Raw genomic sequence first — 13204 nt, 5'->3', positions numbered from 1 at the left:
ACTGATGGACATCTTGTTTGTACATGTTACATTACCAAAATTGGGCATTGCTATATTTAAATGAGATTTTGTGGAAGCTTTTCAGGTCTTACCAGTTTCAGACTAAACCAAACAGTGGTTCATTGAAATTGAAACATTTTCCAGTCAGTCTGGCCTAAAGACAAGCCTTAAGTGACTTTAATTCTGGAATTGTTTCAATTAAAAAAAAAAAGTTTAAAGATGCAATGCTACTTATGTTAATTTGGTTTTGCTACACAGAATTTTTTCCCAGCTTTTATATTTATTAGTTATATTTCCAAGATTTTAATACCTGTCTCTAATTCTTTTTTCATTTATTTTGTCTTCTATATGGGTTGTGAGAGGTGTAGTCCAGGTGGGAAAGGCTGCATTACAGTGTTCAGAAAGTATGCTAAAAAGTGTAATTCTTAGTAGCATCAGCTATATCTTCATGGGCTAACAGCAGCTAATATATGAATCTAGGATCTGGGACAGTCTGACACCAATAAGCCAGTTAATTTATAACAAGATTCTCTTTTCTGTTTATATATATATATATTTGTATGTATGTATAAAACCAACCTACCAACAAAAACTTACTGTGCTCCTCACACACCCTAACATATCTACTTTTACTGTTCAAAGACAGCCTATTTTAAGAAAAATGATATGTGCCTTACATGAACACAGTTGTCCTAAAATCTGCAGTTTTATCTTTCAGGTCCAGCAGTAATTCCTGTGTTTTCCTGCTTCTGCAACCTTTATACATCCATGTAGGCCAATCCCAACAAACCTGTAAGAAAAAACCACACGTTTCCCCACTTTATGAACACAATTCTCCCTCACAGACTATTAAGCCTGATCTAGTTCACTAGGAGGCCCAGCTCGTGGCTCTAATAACTCTGCTCTTTGAGTTAATTATTTTTACACATTCCTTGCTTTGTACTACTTTGTATTTGTAGTTACAAAGCACCTTGAGGTGGTGGGGTGAGGGGCAGACAGACCACTCTTACCCATCTTCCTCCACTCACTAAACAGTTGCACAAGTTTGGGTTCTTAGGCAGCTCTATAAAAGACTTGGATGTGTTTATTATTAGTCTTGCTTTGAAACTCTGTATCCCCCCCTGGAGAAGACCAAGCCTTCCACCTCACACTCATCCTCTTCAGTCATGGGGATGACTCTTACTTCATTGTTTGAAGGAATCACATACTTTCTTCAAATTTTGTGTATCCAAAAGTGAATTCCTAAGTGAATTAATGACCTTTCACCTGAAAAGGACCAGTCTGCCCTGATCAAATTGCTCTTCCAGGAACAGCAGCATGTTTCAAAACACTCAGCTTCTCCTGGTAGTGACAGATCCTATGGAAAGGATGGTGAGAGGGCAGTCATTACAGCAGGATTGCAGGCCTGAGCAAATTGAAAGCTGGTCTTAGGATGTTTGCAGTCCCCTAAAACAAATGTTCTTGCACTGGCCATTTGAAAGTGAAAATTGTACTGTGCATGCCTGGTGAGCCCATCAGATGTGCTGGAGAAGTGGTGGTTTTACAGACTAGCACAGCTGAAAATGAAGCCCTGAGAGGAGGTTACAAATTACTGCTCTGTGCTTTCCACAGTTTAGGGGAGGTGACGTCTTGGGGATCCCATCTTTAGATAAAAAGACATAGGATAAAAGGCTGAAATAAATTACTCATGATCATTAGCTTCTTAGTCATGGGAGAACTACAAAAAGCACCTACAACTGGTTAGATTTGCATGCTGTGCATTCATCCTGTGGCCTCAGTGAGTTTCTCAGTGGAAGGAACAGAGCCTGATCAGTGAGCTGGAAATGCAGCTCTGCAGGATGCTGCCTGCCCTCCTCAGTGACTCTGATGATTACTTCATTAGGTTGTTTAATGGAGCAAATGTTCTACCTCCACCTAGATTTTAAGCCAGATTGCTCTTTTTCTAACTTTCCATATATTCACCTACTTCAAACTTTCCAGAAATGACAAAAAGCAGAGCAGCAGCAAGCTATACTACTTTCAACTGACTTCACTGCCTTTAGTTCAGGCAATCTGAGATGTCCTGATATTTAAAGTGACCTATGAAGCTGATCTTTTCATTCAGAACCAAAAATATTATTTCAGGATTTTGATAAAAAAATATATTTACAAGTAATTAAAATGTAGAAAACAGAAGTGAGGGTGTTTACAGTAAAATATCGAGGTGTTCTTAAGGTACCTAAATAATTGTAACCTCACTTCAGAGAGAAGTCACACAACAATCAGAAAATTAGAATTAAGGTATTTGGTTCACTTAGCTTTTAAGTAATTAAAACCAGTTTTTAAAGATGTATTTACATTTTTATGTAATTTTTCCCAGCCTGAGAATACCACTCAAGGCTATTATTCATGGAGTTCTTAAAACAAAACTTTGTAGAAACATTCATTCTGCACAATAAGGGACATACAACTCATTAGCTAACCTCATTAGGCTCCCAGTCCACAAAGCAGTACAGAGCATCTAATCTGAGGTTCTTAAGTAATTTAGAGCATGAAAACTAAGCAAGCTTCTTGTTCCCATAACCAAGAGCCACAGTCCCACTGTTTCAGTGCCCAGCACCACCCTGCACATTTCCCTACCCACAGTCCCCACTAGGAATGTGTGAACATGTAAAACCCCCTGCAACTGCAAAGCACTGCTGTTTTCCATGGCCACTCTCTTCCTACTGGGCAAGGAGTAGGTAAGAAAATGGGTTTGGCAAGTAGTGAACACAGACTCAATCTGCATCAGGAGAGATCATCTAGTCCAACCCTCTGCCACAGTCGGGGACTTCTTTTCTGCCATGGGCAGGGAGGTTGCACTAAGTCCTATCTAAACCTGAACATCTCCAGGGGTATCCACAGCTTCACCTGGACAACCTGTTCCTCACCCACCCCTCATCATAAAACATTCCTTCCTTACAAGCAATCTCCCTTACAGTTTAAAACCATTGGCCTTCCTCCTATCACCACAGGCCTCAGTAAAAAGTCATTCTCCAACTTTCATACAAGCCTTATAAGCCTTATCTTTTAAATGAAGAAAGGCCAGAATAACAACTTCCTGTAGTCCTCTCTTCTCCAGGCTGGGCAAATCCAACTCTCTCAGCCTGTCCTCAACAAGAGAGGTGCTCCAGCCCTCTGATCATTTCTGTGACCCTCTTCTGCCACCGCTCCAACAGGTCTGTTTCTTTCCTGTGCAGAAGATGCCAGACCTGGATGCAGAACTCCAGGTGGGGTCTCATGAGAACAAAGAAAGAGGGGCAGAACCCCCTCCCTCTCCCTGCTGCCCACGCTGCTTTGGATGCAGCCCAGGACACAACTGGCTGTCTGGGCAGAGAGTGCACATCGCCAGGTCATGTCCAGCTCTCATCCACCACCATCCCCAGGTCCTTCTCACTAGGGCTGTTCTCAATCCCTTCATCCACCAGCCTGTACTGATACCGGGGATTGTCCCAGTCCAGGTGGAAGACCTTGCTCTTGGCCTTGGTGAACCTTGTGGGTTCATCTGGGTCTCCTGAGTCTTCTGAAGGACATTGCCAAGTGCAGACTGTTTCTGCAGCAATTGAACTGTCCCCACCAGTCTGCTGTCCTGGACAGCTGCTTCCTGCCCTGGGGCCAAAGCTAAAAGCAATGTGTGAGCTACAGCTGATAATTAACATTAGATGGCTTTTGTGCCTGTGAAAAGCAAACCACTCATTTACATGCCTTCAAAAAGATACTTATGGAAAATAAAGTATAAAATGGAAATTAGAAGGTCTAGGTGAGAATTTGACAAGCAAATAGTCATTGACGTAAGAAAAATTAAAGGGAACTTTGTTACAATATTAAAAATGCAAATTATGGATCAATGGCACTCCCAAGAAAATAAAAACAACAATTACAAAGAATAAAGCCTCTGTATGCCTATTCAAATACAAGTCTCAGAAAAACACAAAGAAGTTTAATAAGGATTATAAGAAGTAGGGCATATATTTTACATGAAAGGATATTAAATACACTCCTCACCTTGGAACAAGGAAAATGTGATAAATGTATATAAAATCCTGAGTGGAGAATGATAATGCACTTTTTTCTTAACTTAAAAACTACAGTGCACCACATAAAATTATCAGGTAGGAGAATTAAATAAATAGATGTACTCTATTCCATTTATTAAATCATTAAACAAATTATCATAGGATTTTTTGGATACCAAAAAAAAAAATTAGTATATTCCAGATTGTCTTGATTCCTTAATTTTATAATGTGGAAGAGTTGCAAGAGCAGAAAAAAAAACTTTTATGTTTTTATATATGCTTTCTCTCAGTATCTATTACTGGCTACTGTCAGAGGCAAGATGTTATTTAGATGGTCCTTTGATCTGACTGGCTTAGTCAGTCTGAAGTTTTACACAAAACAAATAATCACCCCTGTTTAGCTTTTTTTTTCCCCAGCAGAGAACATTGATTACAATAATATTTTTTTTGTAATAAAAATACAAAAACAGCAGAAGGATTACAGAGGAAATAACACAGATGTTATAAAGTGATAAATTTAAAATAAAACGTGGGCAGGGTACATCCAACATTGTAAGAATGAGAATGTTCATGGGCTAGCATACAAACCTTCTCATTAAAATCATCTAACTATCTAATAGTACTTTAAGTCAGTAACATGTGTATACATCCACAAAAACATGGCTAAAAAAGATTTCTAGGAATTATAAAATAAGGATCTTTATTACTAGGTGAAGTGGTTGCCACAGTCTCTAATGACAGACTTATGAAAGGCCTAACCATGATCATGATAGGCCAAACACCTCTGCCCATGCAAAGGAAAACCACACTCCTGAGTGTCCTGACAAAATGGAAAAACCAGTGCATATACCTTGCTTCTGGGTTTTAAAGTTGGTTTTTCAAAGGCCTCTTCAGAAGATGTTCAGGAAAAGCTACAAGCATGATCTAGAGCATGGAAAGCAGCTTCTCTGAAGAAAAATTTTAAAAATTATGATTGACTTAGGAAAGAGCACAGAAGACTAAATGTGCTATAGGAAAGATGGAGCAGGAGTTTGGAATTAATTCAAGGCAATTAAATGATGGAAGTTTCTTAAATAGTTCTCTTACTTTTCTCTTACTTCTCATGTACTCTGTAATTAGACTGCGATAAAAAAGGTCATTGAGCCTAAAACTAAAAAAGGAATTAAACATTTCTATGGATTTTGAGAATATGTATAGTTCTAATTAATCTGAATACCCTGGAATATTAAATGTTACACTTTGAGGATAAATCAGTCTCTGACTATCAGAGATCAGAATGAAATCAAACATTGAAGACAGGTGCACAGTATCGTTATTTGACAGCCACAGGGCTACTTGCACCTTTCTCAGAAGCATTTGGAACTGACCACTTTTGAAGGTACAACAATGCAGCCATATGGAATTTTAAGTAAAATTCTGGTTCCTGTACTCCTGTTGTGATAAGAACAATTAATAGTGCTATGGGAAGAGGTGGAATCAAGCCCAGTTGCAGCATTCCTCAGTTTTGGACTGATGTCATTTATAGTGGAATGAGCAGTCAATGGCCCAAAATGGGAGAAAGAGGAAGAGGAAGGTAAAAGGTGCCTTTTTGATTAGAACCCAGGGCAGACTGGGGTATTAAAAAAAATCAACACTAGTTAGAAGGGTTTTTAGAAAAAGACAAAAAAAAAAAACCAGAAAAAAGATTGCCATTGTCATACTGTGCTAGCGTAATCACCTAACACTGCAATAATATTCTACTTAAAAACAGTTGTATCTTCCTGAGAAAAAAATCAAGTACTTTCAGTAATAATTCTTATGATTGAGAAATTTAGTGACTGCTTTCTTCTAAAAATACATGTACTGTCTTCCAAAATGAGAATTTAATGCTTTCATTTGTAGCTGTACACACCTAATGTAATAACACTCAGTTTATTGTTGCAGTACTGAATGCAGAACTTAGCTGCATATTTCCCCTTTATTTTTGTACTTATAACATTGTAGAAATAACACATGCATAGCAGGAATTGATTCTGTGGCATTTGACCATGTCCCACTGAGCTGGGAAGCAAGCCTGCAAAATCATACTCATGAGAATATTCCCCCCAAGTCAGGTCAGCGAATAAAAGCTCCTCACATGAGTAAGGCTACAAGAATAGACTACAGGAGGTCAAGGTCAGTGGTGAGTTTTGGCTGAGTCAGGGTTGGAGGATAAGGCCCTTATGAATCCTATAAATAGCTCATTGTTAAAAGAGGTCAGACCTAATTCTGGAAGTATTTTGGAAGAAGAAACCACTGCGTGACTGATGACGTACACCTACCCAAGCCTCTCTGCTTATTAATGTGACATTTGTTTGGAACCAACATATAATAAATAAAAGATGTTTTTAGGATGTGCTAGGGAAATGTATTCAGATTTTTAGAGAATAATTTGAGTATATTTTAAGTGCTGCACAGTATCAAAGAAATGGTTGTTAGAGTACACAAATAAGGTATTAAAAAGCAGTGGATTGATCCTGATGGAAACAGAAAAGCAGGCCAAGCAAGCTAAAAGTAGGTTTTACTCACCTGACTTCAATCAGCTAAAAGCTCATACCTAGACTCCTTTTACAGTAAGTCAGGGGAAGCAGGTGCCTCTAGTACCATTAACCCCATGCTAAGGCTGCAGTTTGGCAGAAACTGACACTGACCTACGTGAGTACCAGCATCAGGAAAAGCAGTATCCCCAAGGTCTTTTGCCCAGAATGAGTGGTTTATTACCAGTTCTGTAGAGCAACTTCATTTTTGTTGACATAAGGGTTCAGTAACCTTGATAGACAGCTGGCATTACTGAAACCATCCTCTTCCACCTCCTTCTTTCTTCCCTCAAGGTTACTTTTCAGTTGGATCAGTTCTCTGGTCTGGAAACTATGCCAGCAGTGGCTGGGCAATGGACCAGAGCAATGCTGGGCAAAAATGACTGATTCTTTCAAGTTGAATGTCAGAGAAAGGCATTTTGCAAAGGGTCTGAATGAGCCATGTGAGTGTAACACTTCACTGCCACCAGTACAGGGAGATCTTCTATTCCCTTCCTCTCCCTGCTGCCAGGGCCACACAACCACTGCTTCCCTTTGCAATGGATGTGGACTTGTAAAGGCCTTCTGTGACTGGAGACACCTTCATAAACTGGTAGAAAATTAAACCATTAAAAAAATAAATAGATTTTAGTGTGTTAGCCAGTACGCTGGATTACAGAGGTTTTAGATGGAAACGAGAGCTGGCAAATGAAGAAAGAGGCTGAGGGACCTGGGGATGAGGAAGGGAGAAGAAAACAAGGGAATGAAGTCTGGGTCCATCCTTTCAACAGTCATGAGCTGTTAGATCAGCTGCCCATCAAACTGCACCCTCAGGGCCCCCTTCCATATTACACTGGATATGATCTAATTGGAGGCAGACATGGGAAGGGACTTTCCTCCAGGCCTTCAGCTGCACATTCCCAATAGGCAGGGGAGCAGAACTGAGGGGACAGGAGAACCAGCATCCACAATCAGATAAAATGCACCTCAAATTAACTGCTAAAACCAGATGGTATCAGCTACCCTCTGGAGTTCTTATATTTCCTCATTAACCAGAAGGACCCTAAACAAAAAACCTCACACTAGAACACTATATTCAAAGTGCCTGAAGCTCAGTGAGACAAAAGTCAGACTGATGTGCTCATCCTGTGCTGTTCCTGTCTACAGCACTGCAACTTTACATTTTGAAGGAATGCATTTGTGTTAAATATTTCTTTCATTTTACAATAAAAATGATAATGGAAAGACGTCTAAAAAGTGTAAGAAATTGGAACTGATTTGCTGATATATGCATTATTATACTAATTCCCAGGAGAATTGCAACTCTGTTGCAAAGTATTGACACTGTCCTCTTGCAAAGTGAAATCAAAACTGAAACATCACAAAGGAAAAAAACACCAACTTTCTAAACTCTGATGAATGCCAATCAGGCTGGAGCTGAAGAATAAGCATAGAGCCAAGAGCTCCTCCAACAGCTGTTGAGACAGTGTGTGCTCACAGGGCTTTCATCAGCACTAGCAGGGGTTAGTCTCTGGAAAGAACAAAGGAGCCTCAGAGCCTGGGCCATGGAGGGAGAAGCAGCGGAAACAAAAATGCCACTTGGATGACAGTCAGAGAATTCCCTAAGTCCCACTTGGATGACAGTCAGAGACATCCCTAAGTCCCATTCTCTTCCCCTCCCTCACTTTGAGCAATACCTTAACTGTTTCAGGAGCCTCTTTCACTCATGTTCTTGGCTTGAGCATGTTACTGACTTCAGTAAAGCCATTTAAAAGAAGGTGCTGTTTAACATGAGCATGAATAGCCAAATTATTTTTTCATTAGCAGTTGAAAGACTATTTCCTATGATGAATTATTAAACAAAGCATACAAAAGCACTTCCATGAAGCACTGGATTCCATTACAGATGCTGACTGATTTCAGTGAAATAACTCAGATCTATGTTGATATTCAGTGATTAAAGAGACTCAAAAAAGGTAATCTCACACACTGAAATAAAGGTACTTTATTCTACTAACTTTGAATTGCACATTTTACTACTAAAATATTGATTTCAATTTGCATCTTATTTGTGTTGCCAAGAGGATTTAGTAAACATATTAAGCACCAACTTCAGGAAGAAAATTTGTGTATATTTTTTGTGTTTGAGTGGATGAAAACACTCAAGGAAACAACTGTCTAGACATGATGACAATAAACCCTCTATTACTGGAACGGTGGGAGAAGAGGCTGCCCTCAGTAAGCAGTACTCCCCAAAAAAGTCATGAACTGTTTGCCAGGCTGTCATGTGCTCAAATAATTATTTCAGATATTCATTCTTCATAAGAAGTCCTATGTATAATTTCCCAAAGTGGAACACATCAATGGTTTATGGATCTGTGTTTTTGTCCATGAACAAAGCTTTGTTCTGTTGAGAGCTGAAAGGTGCCTTCAACCCATCCCTGCCATGTCAGGCTGCAATGCTTCATCAGACCCACACTTGTGTCATGGCATAATTTTGTAATTCTTGCAGTATGAACTGTGTGAAAAGGGATTATAGGGACACAGGAAGTTAGCACAAAAATTGTTATTAGCAGTAAAATAATGCTGATGATGGTTTTCAGTAGGGCCATTACTGCTCTCTAATGATTTCCCTGTGGTCAAGACTCAATCCAGATAAAAATTCAAGGGAGATCCTCCAGTTACTAAGGCAGAAACAGATTTCTAAATTAAAAAGAAAATAGAGAAATTTAATTTGGCTCTTTTTTTATGGGAGCTTTAGTTTCACATCCCACTCCTGGAAGTTGCTCCATTGGGATCAGCTCTTGTGCCTGCACAGCTTCAGACTGGAACTAAAAACCAAAATTAAGTGAGTCAGATAATCAGAAAAGGAAACTGAGTATAAATTGAGAGCAAAATTCACAATTTAGTTTCATGATGCAGGCAAAAGTGACAAATGGGTTATAACATTAATTTCACCTGACAGAGATAAGAAAATGGGTTGTTTCTTTAAACCATGAGCTCCTTTCTCTATCTAGCAAAGTCGGGAGATGTTATCAGAAATATATCAGGCTCTGTCTTAATTCAAAGACTGCTGAAGGGTTTTTTTAGATGCTTATGGCTTTTTCATCAACTGTTTAATTTCATGTATCAGGTTTAAGGTGGCCTGATACTCTATACTGAGTTATTACTTGAACTCTGAGTCAGCTTTGTGGTTCCTGAGGAATGTGTTGTGCTTCTAGGAAGTCAACTTGGAGCTCTGGGCCTGTAGATATGGCCTCTGATGTGCATAGCCAGACTGATGGCTCAAGGAATACAGAGTTTTACATAATAAACATGAACTATAGATCTGGGTACAAGAGACTTTCTCCACATAAAAATCTCCCCTTTTGCACATACTTACAGAATCAGTCATTTCATTGGCTTTGTTTCCCTCCTTTGCTTGCCTCTCCAGTTGTGTAATTTCCAGTTGTGTCATTCTCAAACGCATGAAATAGCCCCATCTTTTATCTTAAAAAACGCTCCCATTCAGGACCTCTTGTCTGTTTTCTACTTTCATGTCTGAAATAAATACTCCAGTCACATTTTCAAGCTTTATTTCACAACAGTGAAAATTTAAGCTGAAATTCTTGCACAACCACTTATCTAGGGAGCTTTAAGAAAAATGCTGAATACAAAATTTGTGGTAAAATTGTAAAAGTTTGCAATATGAAGATTGAGAAGAAGAGCATGTTTGCTTTGCATTTTGATTATCAACCTGCCTTTCATCCACATTTTGCAGACATACCTGATTCTGATCTGGTCTTTTTATAGCTCCAGATCTCAGCAGTGATGGAGGAAAACTTGGTACAGGGATTAGCTCTTAGAACAAGCTCAAGCTGTTCTGTATTTGGGTATGTTGAGCTTGGTGCGTGTCCTCACAGCCCCTCCCCACTTTTATACCACCTTTAACTGGCTGATATCAGCCAGCACATTTCAGAAGGGTAATGGTAATTAGGCAGGCTATAGATAGCCATGGAGTAGCACCTTATCAGTGCTACAAATATTTTCAACAGCTAAAATAACCCCAAGCAAACAAACCACAACCTCCCCTAAGATAACATGAAGTTTTACCTCCTTTGCAGATGAAAAGCACAAACAGGCCAGGCCTAGTCTGAGAGGACATCCCAAGCTTTGCAAGCAGTTTACAGACAGACACTCCATCTATTCAACAAGCAATTTCAGAGTGAACAGCCTCAGAAAACAGGGATGCTACTTGAAGTTCTGGAAAACATCAAATGCTTCCTGGGGGATCACAAGCAGGGCAACTCATCACGGGGCCTCCTGGTTTGTGAACACCAAGAGACTGAAGCTCAACTCCAGGCCTCACTGACAGGCTGCTGCCCGAGGCCCCTGGAGTCACTCTGTGGTGAAGCTTCCTAAAGGATTGCCCCTTCTTCCCTCTGGTGACCAGTGACAGGATGGAATGGCCTGGAGCTGTGTCAGGGGAAGTGTAGGTTGGATTTTAGAAAAAGGTTCTTCACCCAGAGGATGGAGGGACACTGGAACAGGCTCTCCAGGGAAGCGGTCACAGCACCAAGAAGCGTTTGGACAACGCTCTCAGGCACATGGTGTGATTCTTGAGGCTGACCTGCTCAGGGCCAGGAGCGGGACTTGGATGATGTTTGTCAGTCCCTTCCAACTCAGAATAGTCTGTGATTCTGTGATTCTTCCAGCCGGCCTGAGGAGGAGCCTGTGCGCCCGCTCCATGGGGAAAACGAGAGCCTTTGAGTCGGCGGGCCAGCAGCACGGAGGCGGCCGGCCGCGGGAGGCTCGGAGGCGCTGTGCCGCCGCGCTAGGAAGCGGAAGGGCCGGCGGCGCCGGGAGCGGGCCGGGAGCCGCCGGAACCCCCGAGGGCCGCCCCCCACGCAGGGGGCGGGCTGAGGGCAGCCGAGCCGGAGCGGCGGCGGGCCGGGCCGGGGCTATGCTGCTGCGCCTGGTGCCCGAGTTCGAGCTGCAGAGGGACGTGCTGCCCTGGCTGGCGGAGCGGGGCTGCGCCGCGGCTCTAGGTAACGCTCCGGGAGGCCGAGGAGAGCCCCATCCCTCCGGCCGGCCGTCTCTCCCTCTCTCCGGCCACCCTCCCGGCCCGCGGAGGAGCCGGGCTGCGGGGAGGCCCCGGGTGCGGGTCCCCGAGAGAACCCCGGGCAGGCCCGCAGAGGGAGCTCCGGCCGCGGGGGCCGGGGGATGGCGGCGGGGGAGCGGTCCCTGGGCCCCCCTCGGCCCCTGGGCCCCCCTCGGTCCCCTCGGCCCCTTGGCTCCCCTCAGGTGCCGGGGCTCGAGGGGAGCGACCCTCGGGTGCCGGGGTTACTTGAGGTGGGCAAGTTCGCTGTACTCAAGGAATTTCTGACATGCCGAAAACACTTCTACACATCTGCTACACTCGTTTTTTCTTCCTGCTTCTTAACACGTTTGGGGCTTTCTCTTTTTCTTCTCCCTTCCTCCCTTCCCCCCCACCCCGGCCAAAAAAAACCAAGAGAAAGTGTTAGCATTACTCTCTCTCCCACGCTACTCCCCTTTCTAGGGGGAAAAGCCCCACAGCCTGAACGCTTTGGTGTGCCTGGTAAACGAGTGCTGGTTTAAAATTAGATGCAGCGTCAGCTGTCACAGCACCGTGCGATCGCCGGCATAGCGAGCGCTCGGGGTCGTGGTTGGAAAAAAATGACCTCCCGTGTTCTTGGCACTGTGGCTTTTTGCTTGTTATTCGTCTGCAGAGCTACTGGCTCAGTTCTGCTTTTCAGAAACTGATGAAAAACTTATTCTAATAAAATAATAATACAGTAAAAGTTATTGCTTCAGTAGCAAGACCATCGATACGCAAGTGTGATGAACTTGAACGCCTTCAGTTGCTTTTACTTAAAATACTTAAATTGCTTCCCGCATTGAGGGGCTGTTTGGTGACAAACCAGAAAGTATCAGCTTGGAGAATAAGGGAGTTATTTAGCAAGCTATCATTTAAAAAATCTGTTAAAAATACTTCACATTTTCTACATATACTGAACAATTGTTGAAAGGTATACTGAAGGGATCTGGGGTAAAATTCTGAAATTCTCCATGCATAATTGATTAATGGATGAATTTATCAGTTCATCAGTGATGAATTCAAAGATAAGTCAATCTATATGTTAATGAAATAAGGGTCTCAAAATGGCACTGACTTGTGTTTGGGAAGGAGAAAATTGTGTTGAGTCTTTTAAAATGTAATGGAGTCTTCCTTCAATAATGTCCCTGTTAATACAGAAGCATAAGACTCTAGTTTGGAGGGTGCATCTGATCAAATACCAGTACTGCTGTATTGCATTTAAACTTATCTGTGTATAGTGACTTCCTCTTCATGCAGTGCTGTCTTATTAGGAATGTGAAGGTGGGAGGTAGGGATTTGAAAAGATTAATTTAAACATCAAAGAAATATCTAATCACAGAAAGCAAGTAATTTTTAGGAGTCATGATACTTTCTGTCAGTGTTTTCAGATGTTACCTATTCATATTTATTATTTTCTTTCCTAAGGACTTGAAAGCACTCGATAGCATGTGAGAACTGCTAATTGCGTGAGAGCTGGGAGTAGCTGTGATGAGAGGAAGGGAGCGGCAGGCAAAGTGAACCAGCCTTGTTCTCTTTAT

At 41.8% G+C, this 13204-nt stretch overlaps 1 protein-coding gene across 1 annotated transcript in view; it reads left to right on the top strand.

The window, feature by feature from the left end:
* The first annotated feature begins 11510 nt into the window (after positions 1-11510).
* Positions 11511-13204, top strand: part of GSAP (gamma-secretase activating protein) — a 45172-nt gene continuing 43478 nt past the window's right edge. The window contains exon 1 of the mRNA XM_066550879.1: positions 11511-11595. Within this exon, the coding sequence (XP_066406976.1) occupies positions 11511-11595 (85 nt within the window). The remainder of the gene's footprint in view (positions 11596-13204) is intronic.

This window comes from Molothrus aeneus, chromosome 5 (genome assembly GCF_037042795.1).
Source record: "Molothrus aeneus isolate 106 chromosome 5, BPBGC_Maene_1.0, whole genome shotgun sequence".
In the NCBI taxonomy this organism is placed as follows: domain Eukaryota; kingdom Metazoa; phylum Chordata; class Aves; order Passeriformes; family Icteridae; genus Molothrus; species Molothrus aeneus.
The sequence above is the reverse complement of the archived record's forward strand: the minus strand, read 5'-3'. Positions and strand labels throughout refer to the sequence as shown.